Source organism: Oncorhynchus nerka, linkage group LG9a (genome assembly GCF_034236695.1).
Source record: "Oncorhynchus nerka isolate Pitt River linkage group LG9a, Oner_Uvic_2.0, whole genome shotgun sequence".
Taxonomy (NCBI): Eukaryota; Metazoa; Chordata; class Actinopteri; order Salmoniformes; family Salmonidae; genus Oncorhynchus; species Oncorhynchus nerka.
The window spans coordinates 21,175,109-21,200,973 of NC_088404.1; the positions used below are offsets into that span (position 1 = coordinate 21,175,109).

Genomic DNA, 25,865 nt, shown 5'->3' on the forward strand with positions numbered 1-25,865 from the left:
AAACGCTCCGGTGACATTTTTAAAGACTTGTCAAAAACAATTAGAAAAGCACAGAGTTTCTTATCTATCTTCTCTATTCAGGGCTACAGCCATTCTTGCGTACTTACCCCAGGAGCTTCTAGGCACCTCCTTCTACGAGTATTTTCATCAGGATGATATTGGCCACCTGGCAGAACGTCACAGACAAGGTATGGGATCAACTGTCCGGCACAACACATTTCTTTGTGATTTACATCTTACTATATTTAGTCACCACATTTTGTTTTCTGAACTTACATCCGGGGTATCTTGTTTCACAGTGTTGCAAATGAGAGAAAAGATCAACACAAACTGTTACAAGTTCAAGATTAAAGATGGCTCCTTCATCATGCTGAGAAGCTGCTGGTTTAGTTTCATGAATCCCTGGACAAAAGAGGTGGAGTACATTGTCTCCACAAACACAGTGGTCTCGTACGTCGCCCTTCTCTCTCTATCCTAGCTATGAAGTTTACATGGGAAGGAATACTGTACATATTTGAAGTGGTGCTTCATTGATTGTTGTAGAGCTAACTGGTAGTGTTTATTCAGTGGATGTACTGTTTTAGTACTTGAAACACTGGTCCTGATGTTGCTGTCTGAATGCTTCTCTAGATGCAGTATGCTAGACGCTGCAGACCCCTATCCTCAGTCTGCTGCTTCCCCCACAGCCTCTATGGACAGTGTGCTGACGTCAGAAGGTGACATTGAATGTTGTAAAAGAAAACATGCTTTTCTACATATGAAGGAGATGTCAGCTGATTCTCTCTGTACACCAACATACAACTATAATGAATAGCTTTCTTTTTGATAATATAGTGTATCTGTGTTTCAAAATTCTAAAGCATCTGTTGAGATCTCGCAACAAGACTCGGTATAGAAGCATTGGACCAAATGTGAAAATGCAATGTTCTCAGTCAGTCCAGGAGCAGGCAACGTGATTGTCATATGTGTGATTGCAGGTGGAGGGAGACGGGCTATTCAGACGGTGCCAGGCATCCCTGGCGGAACACGGGCAGGTGCCGGCAAGATCGGCCGTATGATCGCAGAGGAGGTGATGGAGATTCAGAGGTGAGAAATGGAGAGAGTTTAGGCAGAAAATGGATGACGCCTTAATAGTTGCAGAACCATTTTTAAACAACACAGAGACCATGAAGCCTCTCGTTCGGTTATAACTTTTCTCTACTCGTCCCCCTGCTCTCAGGTATCGATACACCCTTCATCAAAAATGTATAGGCTTGCAAATGAATCTGTTCAGTTAGGCTACGTCAGCTGTGATGAATTACCTGGAGCTGAAGGTGTTTTAGATGATTATCTCACAGAACCCTGGTGTAACGGTATTGTCTGTTCTTCTCTCTAACAGGACCAGAGGCTCAACACCCTCTAGCTGTGGCTCCAGCCCCCTGAACATCAGCACCCCCCCTCCAGACTGCTCTCCGGGGTGCAAGAGGGTGAGTCTAAGGGAGATTCACAATAAGAACCTCCAATAAAACTGTCTGGCACAAGAAATTGATACATTGCTCGCATCGCTGATTGGATGTTGTGCTGATCCACTATTGTCTGTTGGGTACTTGAAGTCAGGCATCTGTCCTGTGGCTGAAAGCTGGTCTTACATCTAGACCAGCACTGACCTATTTGTTCTTGCAGATTCAAAATGGTGGGACACCAGACCTTCCGTCGGCAGGAACGCTACCAGGAGGACCTGACTCCATTGGATACCCATACTCCAACCAGTCCATTATGAGTAAGTAACCATGCCCACAATTTTCAACAAATGTTCCAAACACTAATATTACAAACACGGAGTCCTCCCCATTCAAGTGATGTGTAGTATTTGTGCAGGGAAAATCTAAACTGTACAGTATCAAAAACCAGTCATGTAACTGACTAGTGTTTTCCCTCACCACCCCTGTAGGTGACAACTCTCATCTCAGCATTGACATCATGGACGAGCCAGGCTCCAGCAGCCCCAGTAACGATGAGGCAGCCATGGCTGTGATCATGAGTCTCCTGGAGGCTGACGCAGGCCTTGGGGGCCCCGTGGACTTTAGTGACTTACCCTGGCCCTTATGAAGACGGCCCAAGAGGAACGAGGCATAGCAGGACTGTTGGAACTCTTGGGCTAAGTCCCACAGAACTATGTCAAAACCCTGAATTGATGATGCAGTGGCATCATCAGGAACCATGGCACTGTGGGACTTATTGGAGCCGAGACCTCCATGTTGGGACTGAGACAGGTCATTTCAAAGTATACCTGTATGTGCCCTCCCTAGCTTGCTGCTGGACATTCTTCACCACAGGATAATTCAGCATTTTTATTGCATAATAATAATTCAGCTATTTTCCTGCATTATCCTACCAGGGATTTCTATTGAAAACCTGTTTGTGTTTGGATGTTTTTACACTACAGTACACATTGGTTTTCCTTGTTGGACAACCCCATTTGAAAATGTTATCACATCTTTAAATAGTACAATGTAAAAAATACTTTATGCAAAATATATGGTGTGTGTATCAGCAGTTAAATATTTTTTATTAAAAGTTTGTTTTGTATCTCTTTCCAGAAGACTTTGAGCTATAAACAGAATTTGATGCAGTATGTTATTGACGCTAATGAATAAATTGTATCCATATTTACAATGTTCAAATGTCACTCTCATACTACCAGAAGCATTCTGAACATGAATCCAAGGGTGGGTGAGTGAATCATTCAGGGAATTGCATGTAACAGAAGCAATTCAATTAATTTATTTCACAGATTTCCTCCATTGAGCCTATTGGTGCAACGCTGGGATATTTTTATCATGTTGCCATCCAGTGGCAGAAATTCAGTCAGTCAGAGATAACAGGACTGCATTGCTAATGTGGTGGTGAGGAGAAATGCCTGGAAAAACAAACTGAGCTAATGGAAGCCAGTTAATAACATCCGCGCACAAGGATTTTAGGTCATATTTGAAAATGTGAATATTAAAAGAGCAATATAACAGTTACTGGTTTTAAATCAATGAGGAATATGTTACAGCCTTAAAATTAAGGAATCTGGCTTTTGAGGACAGGACACATTTTCCTACATTGAGAATTATTAGAGAACCTTGCATTCAATAAAGGTATGTTTCGCTTGATGCTCATGCAAGGTGTAAGCAATACCGGTCCCCACTGATAGATACCTTGACATCCAGCAGCTGCTGACCATCACCACAGTAGCTGTTGACTACTTAAAGGCCCAGTGCAGTCAAATGTGATGTGTTTTATATAGGTTGGAATACTGTGAAAATGATAATACCCTTTTAGTGTAAGAGCTGTTAAGAAAGTTCGCCTGACATTTCGGCCTGTTTTTGTTGGGATGGTGTTTTAGCCTGCCTGGTGTCATCACCAGGTGGCAATTGAGTTAGACCAATAAGAGTTCCAAACCTCTGCCAAGATCAGTTCAGTTTTTCCCTCCCAACACAGACTACTCCCAGCAAAATTTCTCAAGCAATCACAATAAGGTACTTAGTTATCCACAAATAATTTGATATTGAGATAAAAACAGCTACATTGGATCTTTTAAGTTCAGTATATAAGCTATTGATGACTGAGCCAGCTGAAAAGGTGCCACTATGTTAGGCTTGCTCTCCAGTTTCAAGTGTTGGACCATATTGGATCTTTACGCTCCATTGAGTAAGTAGGAGTGGCTAATGAACAACATGTCAGCTTTAGCTTGGGTCCTCTGCCAATATATAGCAATGTGATTAAACAAATTATATACGCATTCACAATTTGGGATACGATTCTCAAACTGATGGCGTCATGAATGATGAAAGTGAGATCAATACAAATGTATTTATTCTGAGACCAAAGCATCACAGCGAGGCTTATCTGGTGGTGGACTACCTATGGTAAGATTCTAAATCCGCACCGTCATACCGCAGGGGAAGTGGAGAAAACCAAACTCTTTACGAACTACAGTACTGTAACTACACAGCAGCACCACACACACACAACTCATCATATGGGGACCCACAGACAAGTTTATTGTGATACAATCTGCTTTTTTTCCCCCCTTCAAAATGAAAAGAATACGTCAAACATTCTTGATAAAAATAAATCTCCTTTGGTTAGTTTTAAAAAACAGTGCAGACAGTGCAATGAGGCAATCGTTTACTGTGTGCTTTGCTTCTCCTTCCTTGGCTATTGACAGTATATACCAGTTATCTTTTGAGGCTTGTAAAGGCAATGTGGTTTCTGCTGCCCAACTTGCTTGTCACTACAGTGCTCTGTGGAGGGAGAAGAGGGGGAGTGGAGGGGGACGAGGGCCCAGTCTCAGACAGCCGGTGAGGGGGCGTCTGGGTCTGGCTCGTAGTGGTAGCTTGGCTGAGGCTGGATGTCCAGTTCGTCCACCTGAGGACCAGGGTGCATGTTGACCAGCTGGTCCTGGGGAATGTCTGCAGCGGCAGCTGCCAGGTTGGTGATGGACTTGCTCTTCACACACTGGAAGTCAACATGGCGACTCTTGCCCTCCTCCTTCTCCCAGGACATGCGGATGAAGGGCCTCTGGACGTAGTTGTAGATTACCTCTGGCCGGCTGCCGGGACGCTTCTTCACCTTCTCCTTGTAGGTGGGGTAACCTGGGAGGATAAAAACAGACATTTTGGTTTGGGAGTTAGTGACATTTACGTTTTCTGTTCAAATACTTCTCATCTTATAATTTTTTTATTTATTGGTTAATAAAACAATTGTATTAAATACATGATGTTGTATTTGAAGTATATTTATACAAAAAGTGTGGTCTTCAATACTTTTTATCCGGTTGGGGTAACCCTTTAGGCTATATTGAGTTGCTCTTATACCTGCAACATCACGTTTATTACTAGTAACAACATTGTCACATGCTGTAACATAGTAATAGGGCCTGTTAGTATTACATACTAATAATGGATGAGTGATTCTGGTAATTACATGATTACAACGCAGGCTTAAGAGTAACTAGTGTTACTCTTAAGTGTTATCAGAAATTGTATAGACATGAAAGTAAAACTTCTTGATTGACATTATGTGCAACAAGGAACAAGGCAGTTTAGTGATGATCCACCATACCTTCAATTCCTAGTCTGATTTTCTTAAGTCCTCTTTCTTTTAATACTGATTTGGCAACGTCACGATTCTCTATGTACTTGAAGAATCTGTACAGTTTTGTGCTGTATATAACTGTAAAGAAAAATTAAAAAGTATTATTGTTTATATAATTAAATGTCATACATATCCTAAGTAAAATAACACAGACATTCAGCAATACAGATAAAGCAGGCGAACAAGTGCACTCAAAGTCTATTTCCTGTGTTTTGTATCATATATGTACAACAGCTGATGAAACACTTTTTTTTTTTACCACTTTAATGCAAAACTATTACAGTAAGTAACTTGTTACCCAGAACTAATGCACTGGGCCTTTAACATGTCATCCCAGTCAATTATAATCTTGGACAATTATTTTCACAGCGATACAAACCACTCATAGGTGACTTGATGAAATGGCTTGCTTGTAAACTACTATATCAGCAGAGCCAGTGAGGTGAATGACCTGACTCACTCTGAGAATACTCCTCTCCCATCTGCGGAGGGTACTCCTCGTCCCAGTCCACCACGTCGTCGTCTGTCAGGACCACTACGTGACACTCCCTCTCTCCATTCTGGGCGCTGGCCACCATCAGAGGCAGCACCATCTCCTCTAAGTAAAAGTCAAACTGACGCCTCGCCCCATCGTTGGACAGCTCGTGCATGAGTGCACCTGGAAAATAAGAGCAGGTGGATTGAGACAACCAAACTTTGTTTATATTTCAAGGTGAGAACTACACTCAAGCATGCGCGCGCGTGCGCACACACACACACACACGTGAGGAGAACTAGACACATCCACATTTAAAACAATGTCAATCAATAGCCCACATTGTGGAAACTCTGCAATCATCTGACATGGATCAAACCTGTAAGCTAATACTGACTTAGTTTCAGAGCTGTGACACCTACTCACCAACAACATGTCAACACCTCCACAACACCAAACACACAGCAGCCTAAATAAACCTAGCATCTAATACAGAACAATGATATGGAATTAAATATTACATGTCTATTATCATGTCATTATAATGAGAAAAAGAGGGCCTGATGGCACATATCTATATACACTCACTGAGGTCTCTACACTTGATGGTGCTGTAGTCGAAGGAGATGCAGAGGTAGTCACATGCTTCTCTCAGCTCGGGAATGGAGATACCATCAGGACAGCGGATTATCCCAGATTTGTAGTAATCCTGCCATTTAAAAGTCACACAGGAAAAACCAACAGGCAGCCATCACTGCTCTGCGCACACACAGAACAGAGCCTTCAGACAACAGCAAATGGCAGTGACGTCACTGTCTTCCTACCACCCCCACAGACCCGTTTACAGCCAGAGAAACACAGAGATGGTTCAAGTATAACACTGAAAAGAAAATGGATGGAGGCTGCAGGAGCTATTCACAAGATAGTGCCTGAAACGGCTGTTAGCTTTCTCTGTGCCCTGAATGCTAATGCTGCCAGCCATATTTTTCCTCTCTCCCTGCTGTTTTAGTCGGGTTGACTTTGGCGGTAGAGCTCTTCACATGCCGAGCACAGATCTGTACAACGAGACTGTTAATACTGACAATCCAAGATAAGCATTGAAATCAAACAAATAAGTGCATTTAGCATGTTCTTGAGTCCCGACTATCCACATTAGCATCTCTCCCCCATACAAATAGGCACGTTGCTACGTTGACATGCAAGAACAACGTACAGCCTGTGAGTCACACAGAAAGCTGCTCTTGAGCCTGAAATAACATCCAGAAACCCTATGATACATACACAAACAGATGCCATTACCTGGTTGTTCTCCTCCCCTGTGTCTCTGGAGAGTTAAGTGGAACAGCGGGTCGAACAAACACAAAAATGAAAGCACTAGCATGCTGTACAGCATTAGTATCTCTGATCCCGGTCAATGTTCCTTATGTAACACTGATTATTTGCCCTACATTTCCACACTTCCGCAAAAATACACAATATATCAGACGGACAACCTCAGAGATTGTTTGTGAACAATCTTATTTGTCAAGGTATTACTAGAAAGTAATTGCATACAAATGCACTATAAGCCCTTGAATAATATGGAAATGATGCTGCAACCATATGCAAATAAAATATGTATTGACCACTATACATTTGGCCACATCCCAATCTCTGGTAATTGAATAATAAAGGTGCTTGTTTTAGATAGGTCAGAACACTGAATGCCTATTCTTCTTCTTAATAAAATATATAGGGGATGGATAGAAGGATCTGTGAGAGAACGTATGTTCCATTCCAGTCATGAATGACACAGCAGCGTAATCCTTCACTTCATCGATACCAACCCATCTCTGGGGACATTAGGTGAAACTGTATGACATTATCAAACCAGAATGAGTCTTACCAGGATGGCTCTGAAAACAGTTGAGCTGATTCCATCTGCCACCTCAAATTCCCCTTTGTCATTGGGCCTGGTAAAATTGTATTCCCTCCCGGATCCAAACATTCTACGAGAGAGGAAAACATTTGGTTTGAAATTAACTATCCCTTTAATTTTCTGTAATATCCCTTTGATCAAATATTTTGCTGTACCTTCCCAGCATGGTGTTGGGCTGAGCAGTGAAGATAGCCGGGTCCACCACGAAGCGGGTGTTGTCCACGATCAGAGTGACCCTCTCGGCCGTCCGCAAAGTGCGCGCCCCCTCCTTGGTGTTCTCATAGACGTAGATGAGGTCACAGGGGCTGTGGACGTGTCCGTGGCCCAGGCCCTTACAGTGGGCCTCTTTGCTGAACAGGCTGCTTCTGCTGCTGCTCACTGCGATGCAACTGGGCCCCACCGACATCATGGCCCTGGGCGGCCGAGGGCTTGATGACCTGGAGGAAGAACCACCCTCGCCCCGCTCACGATCTGGAAGAGACAAACAAACAGAGTACCGTAGGTAAGGCGCTAACACTGCGGTCTCATCACACTGTTGCTGGTTGCCATAAGGATGAAAAAAGGCATTGAAAGCTTTCGCAAGAGCCTTTCAAGGCTTGAATATTCAACTGTTATTGTAGCAATTTAAACATCATTCAGTTCGGCCATTGGCTTAATTCCCAGAGTGGGTCCAGACTGAGTAGCAGTCGTATGACTACCATGGCTCCGCCTCTGGGTGAGGCTTTAAGGAGATTTCTATGTGATAAAACCACTTCAGACAGTGATTTTGTGTAGTTAGAAAGGGCCTCAATCTAACAGCTGGACCTGAGGCATCTGAGACGGCCTTGTTATGTCAGTGTCTCCTCACTACACTGTGTGGTTCTGTCGCATAGCAGCAATGGATTACAGAATGAGCAACGGGTACAGCCAAGGTGTTGCTCCAGTGATGGAAATTAAACACTGGGAAGCTACTCACCACTGTTGTGCTGTCGGGTGGGCGAGGTGATGTTTCTGATGCAAGGGGTCAGCTGACCCTCGCCCCTCTCATGGGAGGAGTCTCGGGAGCGGTCACTGTCCCTGCAGCGGTCGAGGCCTCCGCTGGCGCCATGCAGGTTCATGTTGACTAGGTCGGCCTCCAGTTGTGGGACTGCTGGGAGGCGGGGCTGGGCACTGAGAGAGGAGAAGATCACACACACCCAGTCAGAGATACACACATGAGCACTGAGGGAAAAGTAAACATTTTGCATGCTTCTCTGCAGAGAAAAGTGGGTAAAAGCCTGCAATAAACTCATGTGAATCCTCTGTGCGAGAAGCAGATTTTTGTGTGCTGTCCGCTGCAGAAAGATTGCCAATACAACACTACTGCTTGCTGCCTGCAGCTAGAGCCCTATACTCTGAGAAACACATTAGGGATTGAATCCATGTGAAACAATCCCATTGAACTCCCCACTTAACTGTGGGGACAACACATACATTGGACTATTACTCCTCTTGGAGTGGCCTTTGTAAAATCTGAAATATAACACTGATGGAGCAGACTACACACAATTCCTGAAGTACCAATAATAATTTGTTCTTAACTGACTTGCCTAGTTTTAAAAAATATTTTAAAAATCAAACCAAACACCTTCAAAAATAATATTAATTTCCCATTGAAGCATTTAAACATAAAACTCTACTGTCTGTTGCAGAAGAGCCTTTCTACAGGGACATTTAGAAACTAGTCATCCCATTGAGACAAGCAGAGACAGAAGCAGGAAGCATTGTTCTGTTATCTGCAGCAGCCTCTTTACCTCTGAAACCGCTCTCACACCGTCTGGTTTGTCTAGTCTGGCCAGTGTGCCATACAGCAGGTCTCCCTAATAAAGAGCGGCTCCCACCCCAGGGACATGATTATGAAATATGATGAGGCTGAAGTGAATGCCCTTGGAGAGAATGGACTAGAGAGAGCAGCACATTGAGGAACTCTCAAAGACAGGAGAGCTTTAAAGAAACTGCTTTATAGTCCCTCCAATGGATGATGTCCGTCCATCTTCTAGTTCCCCATAGAAAACTGTGTCCAGTCAACCGTAACAGGGTCTGACATCTGAGTCCACTGCCTCCTCCACTGACGGAGTCCCAGAGAATGAGAAAAATCACAGACCTAGGGGACTGACTGGCTGACTCAGAGCAGCAGAAATCAGTAATTTCACTACACGTGGAGAACAACCAACTTACTTCATGCAGCAAAATAAGGCAGAATGTCATGTTATTCAATTTTGTGTCCAAATAATTGCTGTCTATATTTTGACAGCGGCTGAATGGATGCTAAACAGTGGTCCAGGATGCTAGCTCTCATCATGCAGTATGCAGGTCAGAGCCAGGCAGGCCTGCTCTACAGTATGCGAGTCCCCTGCTCTTTGAGCAGCTTGTCCTCATTACTGCACCAGTATAGAATACTGCCATGTAAACAAAAACTGAACCAAAAAAACAATGAGTAGACTATCCCCATATGGTGTGCGGACTTCTGAATAAAATCTGAATAATATTTTTTTTTAATCATTAGGTTGGGGAATGTGATTAAAAGCATTGGACAGCATTGGAGATGCCGGTGAATGTAGGAACAGCATAGGCTGGTTATGGAATGGTGCCCCTATTGCACTCAGCAGCAATTCAGGTCAGCAAACACAGCAGCATCAACCCCTTTAGGCTATCTACTACGACCTATTATCTACAACAGTTTGGCATAATTGGAATTTTTAATATGGGGTAGAATGTCCAACAGGAAGGATTTTTGACCAGATTGTTTAATGTATAAAACAATCTTCTTCCAGTGCAAGAAGCAGGCAAGTCTAGCACGATCTGCAAACAATGGATCAGTGAGAGCGATAGCGTTCATCTCATCTTTCATGCAGCAATGCAAAGCTATATCCATCCACATATTAATGGCTCCCGCGATTACCTCACATAGAATCTTGAAAATAGCATTTTTTTCCACGAAATAACTTGGGATGCAAATTGCATGGTTGAATATTATATGACTGTGATAAGAAGAAGAAAAATCCACAGATGCACTTGTGTTATAGGCGTCTGCAGCATTGAGTCCCGTTACTTAAAGAAAAAGGTCCCATCAATAATTTAGAGCGCTGAGTGCTGACACTGCTACTTTGATGTTCAACAGAGAAGAATGCGCACTAGTGTCGAGGGTTTAACCCTTTACAAAAAATGTATATAAATAAACCCTATGCGTTCTGATCGGCAAACCAAGAAATTAGACACTTCCCTTTTAAAGACACACGCAGTCTTGCTTTATTTTCCCCTTTCCACATTGCTATTCATTAGAATGCGTGGAAAAGCCGCATAAAAAAAACAAACACATCGAATTAATAATTACAAAATATAGGAAATCAACACATGCCATAAGAAACAGAATGAATAGGATGATGAGCATACCTACCCGTCTGTATCGCACGGCAAATGAAAGACAAAGCAGCACGGGATGAGCTGAGGGATGAAAGCACAAAGGACTTGGGCTCCTCCGAACAATGCAGGCTTGCCAGCCGGTTTAGCATAGTTGGGCATTACTTTCGAACTTCAGCATTATTTCGTAGACTCTGATTCAACTTTCTAGCTGTGAGAGCACAGCCTGAAAATTCTCTTTCAAAAAGACTCGATCGCACCAATGACAAAAAAAAAATAGAGACAGGAGGACCAGTCATTCAATTCAGACAGGGAGACCCGTAGATATGAATGGCTGTGCGCTTTTTTTCTCCACGAAATCGAGTCAGACACACACAGAGCAAACCTCCTGACGTAGGCGTAGCCCGACCTCCCCGTCTACTCTCCTGATCATACCTCAGTGGTCCTGATACTGCCCTTGTTGACACGATTCTCCATAGCAGCATCAAGCAGCATGGCTTGGCTGATTAAATAAAATAGCTGGCTTGAGGATGAAGGACATGACAGAGCACCATTTGACCTCTGGACTTGACTTGGCTGTCAACGAATATGCAAATATGTGCTTAAAATGTGTTCTGTTAGTTGATGTTAAATTATGTAATTTGAGCTAGATATTTTCTTATAATGATTGACTCCCCAGATAAGGGCTATGATTGACAGAGGTGTGTGGGGATTTTTTGAGTAGTCCATCCAGAGAGGTAGCACTACAACCATAGATGTATCAAATGATACCCAACACTTTGACACATGTCATTCTCTTGCTTAATAAACACTTCATAACACTATTTTGTATTTGTATTTAATCTATAGGCTACTTTTCATTGTCTGAATTAAAATAATGTATCGAAATATACTTAGCAGCTTCTTATTCCATTATCAAAAAGCCTGTTAATGCATGCAGATGTCAAACTGGTGGACCTTTGTGCATCTCTTCCACATGAGCCATAGCCGTACACCAGGGGTAGACAACGAAATTCAGCAGCAGGGCAATTTTTGTCAGAGTGGCTGGTCGGGGGGCCAAACCCAGACGACGCTGGGCCAATTGTGTACCGCCCTATGGGACTCCCAATCACGGCCGGATGTGATACAGTCTGGAATCAAACCAGGGACTGTAATGACGACTCTTGCACTGAGATGCAGTGCCTTAGACCACTGCACCACTCGGGAGCGTGTATGAAGTGTAGGAAATAAACACTATTATAAACTTGGTGGGTCAAGCCCTGAATGCTGATTGGCTGACAGCCATGGTATATCAGACCGTATACGATGGGTATGACAAAACATTTATTTTTACGGCTCTAATTACATTGTTAACCAGTTTATAATAGAAATAAGGCACCTCAGGGGTTTGACCAATACTGATGGCACCGATAGAAATGGCAGCTTCGCTTCAAGTCCTTAGGAAACTGTGCAGTATTTTGTTTTTTAAAATAATATTTCTTACATTGTTATCCCAGAAAACCTTAAAATGTTATTACAAACAGCAGGGAAGAACTATTGGATATCAAAGAGACGTCAACTTACCAGCACTACGACCAGGAATACGACTTCCCAAAGCAGATCCTTTGTTTGCACCTCTCAGGGCATTTGAACTGATTATAGAGGCCAACCCAAAACAACACCGTCGGAGGAGTGAGTCAGAACGGTCTTCTAGTGAAGATTCGGATGCGCACACACCACCCACCGCTTCCGAGTATATTGCTCGCTAATGTCCCGTCCCTAGTTATCAAAGTCAATGAAAATAGGGCAAGAGTTGTTTTCCAAATAGATATGCGGGATATTCAGTGCATCGTGCCGACAGGAACAAACATCTCTCTGGGAAGAAGAAGGGCGGGGGTGTACATTTCATGATTAATGACTCGTAATTGGTGTAATTGTAACAACATACAAGAACTCAAGTCCTTTTGTTCACCTGACCTAGAATTCCTCACAATAAAATGCCGACCGTATTCTTTCCCAAGAGAACTCTCCTCGGTTATCGTCACAGCTGTGTATATCCACCCGCAAGCGGATACCAAGACGGCCATCAAGGATCTTCACTGGACTTTATGCAAACTGGAAACCATACATCCTGAGGCATAAATTATTGCAGCTGGGGATTTTAACAAAGCTAATCTGAGAACAAGACTACCTAAATTCTATCAGCATATCGATTGCAGTACACGAGCGAGTAACACACTCGACAACTGCTACTCTAACTTCCGTGATGCATACAAGGCCCTCCCCACCCTCCTTTTGGCAAATCTGACCATGAATCCATCCTGTTGCTCCCCTCCAAAAGGCAGAAACTGAAACAGGAAGCGCCCGTGCTTAGGTCTATCCAACGCTGGTCTGACCAATCGGATTCCACGCTTCAAAATTGTTTCGATCACGTGGACTGAGATACAGTGGGGCAAACAAGTATTTGATACACTGTATAAAAGACACCTGTCCACACACTCAATCAAACAGACTCCAACCTCTCCACAATGACCAACACCAGAGGACTATAGGCAAGCAGCTTGGTGAGAAGGCAACAACTGTTGGAGCAATTATTAGAGAATGGAAGAAGTTCCAGATGACGGTCAATCACCCTCGGTCTGGGGCTCCATGCAAGATCTCAACTCGTGGGGCATCAATGATCATGAGGAAGGTGAGGGATCAGCCCAGAACTACACGGCAGGACCTGGTCAATGACCTGAAGAGAGCTGGGACCACAGTCTCAAAGAAAACCATTAGTAACACACTACGCCATCATGGATTAAAATCCTGCAGCGAACGCAAGGTCCCCCTGCTCAAGCCAGCGCATGTCCAGGCCTGTCTGAAGTTTGCCAATGACCAGAGGAGGAATGGGAGAAGGTCATGTGGTCTGATGAGACAAAAATTTTAAAAATTGGTCTAAACTCCACTCGCCGTGTTTGGAGGAAGAAGGATGAGTACAACCCCAAGAACACCATCCCAACCGTGAAGCATGGAGGTGGAAACATCATTCTTTGGGGATGCTTTTCTGCAACGGGGACAGGACGACTGCACCGTATTGAGGGGAGGATGGATGGGGCCCATGTATCGCGAGATCTGGGCCAACAACCTCCTTCCCTCAGTAAGAGCATTCAATATGGGTCGTGGCTGGGTCTTCCAGTATGACAACTACCCGAAACACACAGCCAGGGCAACTAAGGAGTGGCTCCGTAAGAAGCATCTCAAGGTCCTGGAGTGGCCTAGCCAGTCTCCAGACCTGAACCCAATAGAACATCTTTGGAGGGAGCTGAAAGTTCGTATTGCCCAGCGACAGCCCCGAAACCTGAAGGATCTGGAGAAGGTCTGTATGGAGGAGTGGGCCAAAATCCCTGCTGCAGTGTGTGCAAACCTGGTCAAGAACTACAGGAAACGTATGATCTCTGTAATTGCAAACAAAGGTTTCTGTACCAAATATTAAGTTCTGCTTTTCTGATGTATAAAATACTTATGTCATGCAATAAGATGCTAATTAGTTACTTAAAAATGATACAATGTGATTTTCTGGATTTTTGTTTTAGATTCCGTCTCTCACAGTTGAAGTGTGCCTATGATAAAAAATTACAGACCTCTACATGCTTTGTGAGTAGGAAAACCTGCAAAATCGACAGTGTATCAAATACTTGTTCTCCCCACTGTTTGTTCCGGGTAGCCTCAGACAACAATTGATGTCAATGCTGTCTCGGTTAGCGAGTTTATAAGGAAGTGTATAGGAGATGTTGTACCCACTGTGACTATTAAAACCTTCCCAAACCAGAAACCATGGATTGATGGCAGCATTGGCGCAAAACTGAAAGCACGTACCACCGCATTTAATCATGGCAAGGCGATTGGAAACATGACAGAATACAAACAGTGTACTTATTTCCTCTGTAAGGCAATCAAACAAGCAAAGCGTCAGTATAGAGACAAAGTGGAGTCGCAATTCAAAGGCTCAAACAGGAGACGTATGTGGCCGGGTCTACAGACAATCACGGCCTACAAAAAGAAACCAGCCGTGTCGGACATCGACGTCTTGCTCCTAGACAAATTAAACAACTTCTTTGCACGCTTTGAGGACAATAAAGTGCCACCGACACAGCCTGCTAACAAAGACTGTGGGCTCTCCTTCTCCGTGGTCGACATGAGTAAAACATTTAAAACGTGTTAACTCTCGCAAGACAGACAGCATCCCTAGCCACGTCCTCAGAACATGCGCAGACCAGCTGGCTGGTGTGTTTACGGACATATTCAATAAATCCCTATCCCAGTCTGCTGTCCCCACATGCTTCAAGATGGCCACCATTATTCCTGTTCCGAAGAAAGCTAAAGTAACTGAACTAAATGACTATCGCCCCGCAGCACTCACTTCTGAAAGCATGAAGTGCTTTGAGAGACTAGTCAAGGATCATATCACCTCCACCCTACCTGTTACCCTAGACCCACTCCAATTTGCTTACCGCCCCAATAGGTCTACAGACGATGCAATCGCCATCACACTGCACACAGCCCTATCCCATCTGGACAAGAGGAATACCTATGTAAGAATGCTGTTCAATGACTACAGCTCAGCATTCAACACCATAGTACCCTCCAAGCTCATCATAAAGCTTGAGGCCCTGGGTCTCGACTCCGCCCTGTGCAACTGGATCCTGGACTTCCTGACGGGCCACCCCCAGGTGTTGAAGGTAGGAAACAATACTTCCACTCCGCTGATCCTCAACACTGGGGCCCCACAAGGGTGCGTTCTCAGCCCTCTCTTGTACTCCCTGTTCACCTACGACTGTGTGGCCATGCACGCCTCCAACTCAATCACCAAGTTTGCAGACGACACTACAGTGGTAGGCTTGATTACCAACATAAACAAAGGCAAAGGCATACCCAAAGCATACCCATTCTCCACACGTTCCTCTTTCCTTCAATCTGGTACATGTTAATCTTTGTCTCATCTGTCCACAATACTTTTTTCCAGAACTCTTGGGGCTCTTTTAGGTGCTTTTCAGCAAACTGCAATCTCGCCTTTCTGTTCTTCAGGCTTATCAGTGGTTTGCATCTTGTAGTGTACCCTCTGTAGTCCTGCTGGTGTAGTCTTCTATGTATGGTAGACTGACACATCTACACCTGCATCCAGGAGAGTGTTTTTGATCTGTTGGGCTGTTGTCAGGGGGTTTTTCTTCACCATAGAGAGTATTCTTCGGTCATCCGCTACAGTGGCCTTCTTCATTCTACCGGGTCTTTTGACATAATTGAGTTCACTGGTTGTTTTTTTCTTGTTAATGATGAACCAAACTGTTGCCTTTGGCATGCCCAGGGTTTTGCAATGTTCCTGATTGATTGATTTTCATTTCTGAGCCTTATGATGGCCATCTTCATTTGCATCCACACTGCTGTCGGGCAATGAAGGAGTGGCTTCGTAAGAAGCATTTCAAGGTAGGGGATTGCCTAGCCAGTCTCCAGATCTCAACCCCATAGAAAATCTTTGGAGGGAGTTGAAAGTCTGTGTTGCCCAGCAACAGCCCCAAAACATCACTGCTCTAGAAGAGATCTGCATGGAGGAATGGGCCAAAATACCAGCAACAGTGTGTGAAAACCTTGTGAAGACTTACAGAAAACGTTTGACCTCTGTCATTGCCAACAAAGGGTATATAACAAACTATTGAGAAACTTTTGTTATTGACCAAATACTTGTTTTCCACCATAATTTGCAAATAAATTAATGAAAAATCCTACAATGTGATTTTCTGTATTTATTTTTCTCATTTTGTCTGTCATATGATGAAAATTACAGGCCTCTCTCATCTTTTTAAGTGGGAGAACTTGCACAATTGGTGGCTGACTAAATACTTTTTTGTCCCACTGTATGTGAGAATGCTGTTCATCGACTACAACTACAGCTCATTTAACACCATAGTACCCTCCAAACTTGAGGGTAGGTAACAACATCTCCACCCCGCTGATCCTCAACACCGGGGCCACACAAGGGTGCATTCTGAGCCCTCTCCTGTACTCCCTGTTCACCCACGACTGCGTGGCCATGACCGCCTCCAACTCAATCATCAAGTTTGTGGACGACACTACAGTGGTAGGCTTGATTACCAACAACGACGAGAAGGCCTACAGGGAGGAGGTGAGGGCCCTCGGAGTGTGGTGTCAGGAAAATATCCTCACACTCAACGTCAACAAAACCAAGGAGCGCCCTCCCGGGTGGCGCAGTAGTTAAGGGCGCTGTACTGCAGCGCCAGCTGTGCCATCAGAGTCCCTGGGTTCGCGCCCAGGCTCTGTCGTAACCGGCCGCGACCGGGAGGTCCGTGGGGCGACGCACAATTGGCCTAGCGTTGTCCGGGTTAGGGAGGGCTTGGTCGGTAGGGATGTCCTTGTCTCATCGCGCACCAGCGACTCCTGTGGCGGGTCGGGGGCAGTGAGCGCTAACCAAGGTTGCCAGGTGCACGGTGTACCCTCCGACACATTGGTGCGGCTGGCTTCCGGGTTGGATGCGCGCTGTGTTAAGAAGCAGTACGGCTGGTTGGGTTGTGTATCGGAGGACGCATGACTTTCAACCTTCGTCTCTCACGAGCCCGTACGGGAGTTGTAGCGATGAGACAAGATAGTAGCTACTACAACAATTGGATACCACGAAAATTGGGGAGAAAAAAGGGGTAAAATTAAAAATAAATTAAAAAATTAAAAACAAAGGAGAAGATTGTGGACTTCAGGAAACAGCAGAGGGAGCACCCCCCTATCCACATCGACGGGACAGTAGTGGAGATGGTAGTAAGTTTTAAGTTCCTCTGCGTACACATCACAGACAAACTGAATTGGTCCACCCACACAGACAGCGTTGTGAAGAAGGCACAGCAGCGCCTCTTCAACCTCAGGAGGCTGAAGAAATTCGGCTTGTCACCAAAAGCACTCACAAACTTCTACAGATGCACAATCGAGAGCATCCTGGCGGGCTGTATCACCGCCTGGTACGGCAACTGCTCCGCCCACAACCGTAAGGCTCTCCAGAGGGTAGTGAGGTCTGCACAACGCATCACTGGGGGCAAACTACCTGCCCTCCAGGACACCTACACCACCCGATGTCACAGGAAGGCCATAAAGATCATCAAGGACAACAACCACCCGAGCCACTGCCTGTTCACTCCGCTATCATCCAGAAGGCGAGGTCAGTACAGGTGCATCAAAGCAGGGGCCGAGAGACTGAAAAACAGCTTCTTTCTCAAGGCCATCAGACTGTTAAACAGCCACCATTAACATTGAGTGGCTGCTGTCAACATACTGACTCAACTTCAGCCACTTTAATAATGGAAATTGATGGAAATTGATGTAAAATATATCACTAGCCACTTTAAACAATGCCACTTAATATAATGTTTACATACCCTACATTACTCATCTCATATGTATATACTGTACTCTATATCATCTACTGCATCTTGCCATCTTTATGTAATACATGTATCACTAGCCACTTTAAACTATGCCACTTTATGTTTACATACCCTACATTACTCATCTCATATGTATATACTGTACTTGATACCATCTACTGCATCTTGCTGTATATAGATCTTGCCTATGCCGTTCTGTACCATCACTCATTCATATATCTTTATGTACATATTCTTTATCCCTTTACACTTGTGTGTATAAGGTAGTAGTTGTGGAATTGTTAGGTTAGATTACTCGTTGGTTATTACTGCATTGTCGGAACTAGAAGCACAAGCATTTTGCTACACTCGCATTAACATCTGCTAACCATGTGTATGTGACAAATAAAATTGGATTTGAACTGAGCGGGCACCCCTGAGAGGCCCCCATGTTGAGGGTCAGCATGGCAGATGTGTTGTTACCTATCCTTACCACCTAGGGGCCCGTCAGGAAGTCCAGGATTCAGTCCCAGGGTACTTAGCTTAGTGATGAGTAGTCAATGAACAGCATTCTCACACAGGTGTTTCTTTTGTCCAGGTGGGAAAGGGCAGTGTTGAGTGCAATAGAGATTGCATCATCTGTTTATCTGTTGGGGTGGTATGCAAATTGGCGTGGGTCTAGGGTTTCTGGGATAATGATGTGAGCCATGACCTGCCTTTCAAAGCAGCTCATGGTTACAGACATGAGTGCTACAGGTCAGTAGTAATTTAGGCAGGTTACCTTGATGTTCTTGGGCACAGGGACTATGGTGGTCTGCTTGAAACATGTTGGTATTATAAACTTGGTCAGGGACAGGTTGAAAATATCAGTGAAGACACTTGCCAGTTGGTCAGTGCATTGTCGGAGTACACGTCCTGGTAATCTGTTGGCCCTGCAGCCTTGTGAATGTTGACCTGTTTAAAGATCTTACTCACATTGGCTACGGAGAGCGTGATCACACAGTCATCCGGAAGAGCTGATGCTCTCATGCATGCTTCAGTGTTGCTTGCCTCGAAGTGAGCATAGAAGTCATTTAGCTCATCCGGTAGGCTCGTGTCACTGGTCAGCTCGCGACTATGCTTCCCTTTGTAGTCAGTAATAGTTTGCAAGCCCTGCTACATCCGACGAGCGTCAGAGCCGGTGTCGTACGATTCAATCTTAGTCTGTATTGACGCCTTGCCTGTTTGATGATTCGTCGGAGGGCATAGCGGGATTTCTTGTAAGCGTCCGGGTTAACTTCTTGGATATAGGGTGCACTCTTTTAATTTTTGGATAAAAAAACGTTCCCATTTTAAACAAGATATTTTGTCACGAAAAGATGCTCGACTATGCATATAATTGACAGCTTTGGAAAGAAAACACACGTTTCCAAAACTGCAAAGATATTGTCTGTGAGTGCCACAGAACTGATGCTACAGGCGAAACCAAGATTAAATTTCAAACAGGAAGTGCCCCAGATTTTGAAGGCGCTGTGTTCCAATGTCTCCTTATATGGCTGTGAATGGGCCAGGAATGAGCTTACACTTTCTGTCGTTTCCCCAAGGTGTCTGCAGCATTGTGACGTATTTGTAGGCATATAATTGGAAGATTGACCATTTTACACTACATCTACCAGGTGCTCGCTTGGTGTCCTCCGTCGCAATTATTGCGTAATCTCCAGCTGCGTGTATTTTTCCATTTGCTTCCGAGGAGAAACCCAACTGCCACGAATGATTTATCATCGAATAGATATGTGAAAAACACATTGAGGATTGATTCTAAACAACGTTTGCCATGTTTCTGTCGATATTATGGAGTTAATTTGGAAATGACTGTAATGACTGAATTTTCTGGGGGTTTTCTTAGCCAAACGTGATGAACAAAATGGAGCGATTTCTCCTACACAAATAATCTTTTTGGAAAAAATGAACATTTGCTATCTAACTGAGAGTCTCCTCATTGAAAACATCCGAAGTTCTTCAAAGGTAAATTATTTTATTTGAATGCTTTTCTTGTTTTTGTGAAAATGTTGCCTGCTGAATGCTAGGCTTAATGCTATGCTAGCTATCAATACTCTTACACAAATGCTTGTGTAGCTATGGTTGAAAAGCATATTTTGAAAATCTGAGATGACAGTGTTGTTAACAAAAGGCTAAGCTTGTGAGTGAATATATTTCTTTAATTTCATTTGCGATTTTCATGAATAGTTAACGTTGCATTATGGTAATGAGCATGAGGCTATGATTACGCTCCCGGATACGGGATTGCTCGACGCAAGAAGTTAAAGTCCGGCTCCTTGAAAACGGCAGCTCTACCCTTTAGCTCAGTGCGGATGTTGCCTGTAATCCATGGCTTCTGGTTGGGGTATGTACGTACGGTCACTGTGGGGACAACGTTATCGATGCACTTATTGATGAAGCCAGTGACTGATGTGGTGTACTCCTCAATGCCATCGGAAGAATCCTGGAACATATTCCAGTCTGTGTTAGCAAAACAGTCCTGTAGCTTCGCATCTGCGTCACCTGACCACTTCCGTATTGAGCGAGTCACTGGTACTTCCTGCTTTAGTTTTTGCAGGAATCAGGAGGATGGAATTATGGTCATATTTGCCAAATGGAGGGTGAGGGAGAGCTTTGTACACATCTCTGTGTGTGGAGTAAAGGTGGTCTAGAGTTTTTTTCCCTCTGGTTGCACATGTAACATGCTGGTAGAAATTAGGAAAATGGATTTAAGTTTCTCTGGATGAGCATTTTCTTGTTTGCTTATGGCCTTATACAGCTCATTGAGTGCGGTCTTAGTGCCAGCATCGGTTTGTGGTGGTAAATAAGACAGCTACGGAAAATATAGATGAAAACTCTCTTGGTAAATAGTGTGTTCTACAGCTTATCATGATATACTCTACCTCAGGCGAGCAAAACCTAGAGACTTCCTTAATATTAGATTTTGTGCACCAGCAGATATTTACAAATACACAGACCACCACCCCTTGTCTTACCGGAGACAGCTGTTCTATCTTGCCGATGCACCGAAAACCCAGCCAGCTGTATGTTATCCATGTCGTCGTTCAGCCACGACTCTGTGAAAAATAAGATATTACAGTTAATGTTCCGTTGGTAGGATAGCTTCGATTGGAGCTCATCCATTTTATTAACCAATGATTTGCACGTTGGCTAATTGGACTGATGGTAGAGGTGGAGTACCCACTTGTCGTCAGATCCTTACAAGGAACCCCAACCTACATCCTTAATCTCTGTCTCTTCTTCATGCGAATGACATGGATTTGGGCCTTGTCGTGTGTCTGAAGTAAATCCTTCACGTCCGACTCGAAAAAAATAAAAAATCTTTGTCCAGTACGAGGTGAGTAATCGCTGTCCTGATATCCAGAATCTCTTTTGGGTCATAAGAGACAGTGGTAGAAACATTATGTACAAAATAAGTTACAAATAATGCGAAAACACACACACACACACAAAATAGCACAATTGTTAGGAGCCCGTAGTACAACAGCATCTCCTCCGGCGCCATCTCAATTTACAAGGCTTTGCATGTAGGCAAAAAAGTGTATCCCTTTGCCGTGTTTTTTGGGGCAATATTACTTTAGTGCTTTGTAACATACATATTCATGTTTATTCTGTATATTTGCATTCTTTTTTTCATTGTCATTTCGATCATTATTTTGGAGTCACTACAGTGTTGAGCCAACTCAGTTTTCACCCATCACAGCCACTGAACTCACAGCCACTGTAGCTGTTAAAAAATAAATAAAAATAACATCACCAACGGCCTCATGGTGACATCCCTAAGCAGTTTCCTTCCGCTCCTGCAGCTCAGTTCAGGACGATTGCATCTTTGATATTTCTGGGTGGTTTAATACATCATCACAGAATAATTAATAAATGGACCATGCTGAAAGATATATTCGATGTCTGATTGTTATCGTTACCCATCTACCAATCACTGTTCCCTGGTCTTTGTAGTTGAATTTGTGCTTGAAATGTAATACTTACAGATTTATGTATGGGCATAGAGGAAGGGGTAGTCATTAAAAAAATCATGTCAACCCCTTATATTTCACACAAACTGAGGTCATTACAGTGCATTCGGAAAGCATTCAGACGTCTTGACTTTTTCCACATTTTGTTACATTACAGCCTTATTCTAATATTGTTTATTGTTTCCCCCCCTCAAACTACACAAAATACTCCATAATGACAACGCAAACATTTTTTAAAATCACATTTACATAAATATTCAGACCCTTTACTCAGTACTTTGTTGAAGCACCTTAGGCAGCAATTACAGCCTTGAGTGTCCTTGGGTATGTGCTGCAAGCTTGGCACACCTGTATTTGGGGAGTGTCTCCCATTCTTCTCTGCAGATCCTCATCGCTACAACTCCCGTACGGACCCGGGAGAGACGAAGGTTGAAAGTCATGCGTCCTCCAATACACAACCCAACCAAGCCACACTGCTTCTTAACACAGCGCGCATCCAACCCGGAAGCCAGCCACACCAATGTGTCGGAGGAAACACCGTGCACCTGGCAACCTTGGTTAGCGTGCACTGTGCCCAGCCCGCCACAGGAGTCGCTGGTGCGTGATGAGACAAGGATATCCCTACCGGCCAAGCCCTCCCTAACCCGGACGACGCTGGGCCAATTGTGCGTCGCCCCACGGACCTCCCGGTCGCGGCCGGGCGATAGAGCCTAAACCCAGTCTCTGGTGGTGCAGCTGGCGCTGCAGTACAGCGCCCTTAACCACTGCGCCACCCGGGAGGTCAAGTCTCTCCAGAGATGTTTGATCGGGATCAAGTCCAGGCTCTGGCTGGGCCACTCAAGGACATTGAGACTTGTCCCGAAGTCACTCCTGTGTGAACCTTTGCCCCAGTTGGAGATCCTGAGCGCTCTGGAGCAGGTTTTCATCAAGGATCTATCTGTACTTTTTGCCATTCATTTCTTCCTCAATCCATCCAGACTAGTCTCCCAGTCCCTGCGGCTGAAAAACATCCCCACGGCAAGATGCTTGGCATTCAGGCCAGCAAACATTTCTAAAAACCTGTTTTTGTTTGTATGGGGTGTGTGTGTAGATTTGAGGAAAACATTTAATATAATCAATCTAATCAATTTAGAATATAATCCATTTTAGAATAATAAAAATGTGGAAAAAGTTAAGGGGTTTGAATAATTTCCGAATGCATTGTAAACAAAAATGTTACTTCTGAACTATACAGAGCAAAAATATAAACGCAACCTTTAAAGAGTCAGTCCCATTTTTTCATGAGCTGAAATAAAAGATCCCAGAAATACGCACAAAAAGCTTATCGAGTAGTATTTATTTCTGTAATAAAGCCCTTTTGTGGGGAAAAACTCATTCTGACTGGCTGGGCCTGGCTTCCCAGTGGGTAGGCCTATGCCCTCACGGACCCAGCCATGACTACGCCCCTGCCCAGTCATGTGAAATCCATAGATTAGGGCCTGTGATCAATTGACTGATTTCCTTCTATGAACTCTAATTCAGTAAAATATTTGAAATTGTTGCATGTTGCGTTTATATTTTTGTTCAGTATAATTTAGGCTTGCCTAAACAAAGGCGGAGAATACTTAAGCAACGACTATATCTTACTAATTCAATGTATAAAAAACAATATTTCATTTTATTGTGTAGATCAATGACTAAAAGATCAATTTAAATCTATTTCAATCCCACTTTGTGACCCATGTTTTGCTAAATTCCGGGTGATTTGTGTATTTTTTTTAATCAAAAACTAAAATCATATTTCTTCACAAAAAAATTGGGGGCTCAAAAACTGATTCCGGGGACGGTTTTGGCCCACAGGTGCCGGTTGCCGACGCCTGCCGTATACACATTTTTAGGTTGCTGTCATATGTTTGAATGTAAGTGAAAAAACATTGTCAACTTAAATAATGGTCACTTCAGAATGCAAGGTAATTCCTGGAACGAAACAATCTTATTCATATATAAAAATGGTATTGGACAGCTGTCTTGAATGCTGGACAATCAAGCATTTTCACAAGTCCTACTGTGCTGTCCTTGTTATACAATTATTTATGTAAGTAACAATACAGTACTCTTCAGTAATAAATCCTAGTTTTATCACTTTGAGTGTCTGTGAAGACACTCATACCCGACAACTCAGTGTGCTTGAGTTGTCCTCTAAAATGCGGACATTCAGCCATCACAGGTAGGTAGGTAGGTAGGTAGGTAGAGGGATCAATGAGGAATCAGCCACCATCAGCACTTATGACATACTTCTATGTTAATAGAAAACATAGGCCTACATGTTTATTGTTCGCTTCACATTAGTTCAGGGTTTCCCCAAAACCCGGTCCTCTGGACCCCATGGGGTGCACGTTTGATTCAAATAAATGAACTAATCATCAAGCTTTGAACATTTGTAAAACCAACACATGCACTCCTTGGGGTCCCGAGGAAAGAGTTGGGGAAACGCTACATTAGTTGAAGAAACGTAAATTACATGCTATATATTATTACAACAACCAGAGCCTTCCATTGGCAAATGTAACTTATTCTCTACTTAACGTTAGCGAGTTAGAATTCCTATACAACAGAAATGATGTAGTCCTGCAGTGCCATACCTCAAAAATCACATCGTTGTCATGCTTCCCTTACAGTTCTGGAGAATGTTGTATAGCAAAAACGGGTAGATTTTAATTGGATGTTACATTTCAAGAACCCTCCCCCACACCGCCGGTGGAAGGGATGCTGTGTGTTAAGTGCGTCACTGTTTCCGGTCCGGGTAGTTCGTTTTCAAGTGTTGCGGACAATCTGCGATTTATATTTATTGAAATTGGATTACGCTGTTAAAGTCAAACATTACAACACGTTCTCAACTGCTCTGGTGACAAACATACTGTAACGACCCTGGGTTTCTAATCGCGGAAATTGACCATGCCGTGCGAGCATGCTTTTGCGGCACAGTCGATAGCGCGCCGGACCTCGGGCTCGAAGGTCGAGGGTTCGAGACCTGCTCCCTGCTGTTTCATGACAATACTTTATTTATTGTCACCATTCGTCCACAATTAATGCTTGCTGCGCTTTGCTACCACAAAAGATGTTGAAGATTAGCCATTTTGTTTTTGTAAGGAACTAAAAAACAGAAGCAGGGGTTCAACCTAATTCAAGTAAATACATTGTTATCATGTTGCAAAATATAGAATTAGCCAGCTACAGTAGGCCACTTTTGTCGGTGAAGTCAACTGAGCTGCTAGCTAGCCAACTTTACACACTGTTTAGCTAAGTTAATTAAATGCCATTAGCAAGCTATCTTGATGTAATCCTTGTAAATTAAAAACAGTCTCCATGCATTTGTAGAGAACAGCCATAGAAGAGGATGAAATTGCTGCTTCAGCTGTCAGTAAAGGGAGAGTGTAGACTACTATTCTGGATAGGGCAGATCATTTTGTGGGAAGACATAAGGGAAAAAATGATCAATTTCCAGTCCCTAGAGGGTACAACTTTTAGGACAGAGATAATAGCAACATAATATTCTGTGCTGTCTAATTTGAGTATAATGAAGCCTGTTTCTTTGT

The 25,865-nt window shown here is 43.7% G+C and overlaps 2 protein-coding genes across 6 annotated transcripts in view; one reads left to right on the top strand and one right to left on the bottom strand.

Moving 5' to 3' along the window:
- LOC115134029 (basic helix-loop-helix ARNT-like protein 1) overlaps positions 1-2,657 on the top strand; it is a 48,183-nt gene extending 45,526 nt beyond the window's left edge. For all 4 annotated transcript variants that reach the window (XM_029667563.2, XM_029667566.2, XM_029667564.2 and 1 more), the window contains 7 exons: positions 82-188; positions 300-450; positions 631-716; positions 978-1,086; positions 1,379-1,466; positions 1,663-1,759; positions 1,931-2,657. In XM_029667563.2, the coding sequence (XP_029523423.1) occupies positions 82-188; positions 300-450; positions 631-716; positions 978-1,086; positions 1,379-1,466; positions 1,663-1,759; positions 1,931-2,088 (796 nt within the window). In that variant the 3' untranslated portion in view covers positions 2,089-2,657. The remainder of the gene's footprint in view (positions 1-81; positions 189-299; positions 451-630; positions 717-977; positions 1,087-1,378; positions 1,467-1,662; positions 1,760-1,930) is intronic.
- Positions 2,658-4,007: 1,350 nt separating this feature from the next.
- Positions 4,008-23,383, bottom strand: LOC115134030 (BTB/POZ domain-containing protein 10-like). 2 transcript variants are annotated; one of them, XM_065022407.1, is made up of 8 exons: positions 21,292-23,383; positions 8,473-8,666; positions 7,673-7,988; positions 7,485-7,587; positions 6,188-6,308; positions 5,585-5,782; positions 5,092-5,202; positions 4,008-4,622 (listed from the first exon to the last, which is right to left on the bottom strand). In XM_065022407.1, the coding sequence occupies exons 2-8, from the start codon at positions 8,612-8,614 to the stop codon at positions 4,318-4,320; spliced, it is 1,296 nt and encodes a 431-aa protein (XP_064878479.1). In that variant the 5' UTR covers positions 8,615-8,666; positions 21,292-23,383; the 3' UTR covers positions 4,008-4,317. The 2 variants fall into 2 exon arrangements, with proteins under 2 accessions (XP_064878479.1, XP_029523427.1); XM_029667567.2 differs by lacking the exon at positions 21,292-23,383 and adding an exon at positions 10,933-11,239.
- Between the last annotated feature and the right edge of the window lie 2,482 nt (positions 23,384-25,865).

Coding starts and splice junctions, on each gene's coding strand:
- LOC115134030 (XM_029667567.2), bottom strand. CDS start 11,057: ATGCCCAACTATGCTAAACCGGCTGGCAAGCCTGCATTGTTCGGAGGA. Junction 5,783..6,187: donor CATCAAGTGTAGAGACCTCA/GTGAGTGTATAT, acceptor CTTATTTTCCAG/GTGCACTCATGCACGAGCTG. Junction 4,623..5,091: donor AATCAGACTAGGAATTGAAG/GTATGGTGGATC, acceptor TTATCCTCCCAG/GTTACCCCACCTACAAGGAG.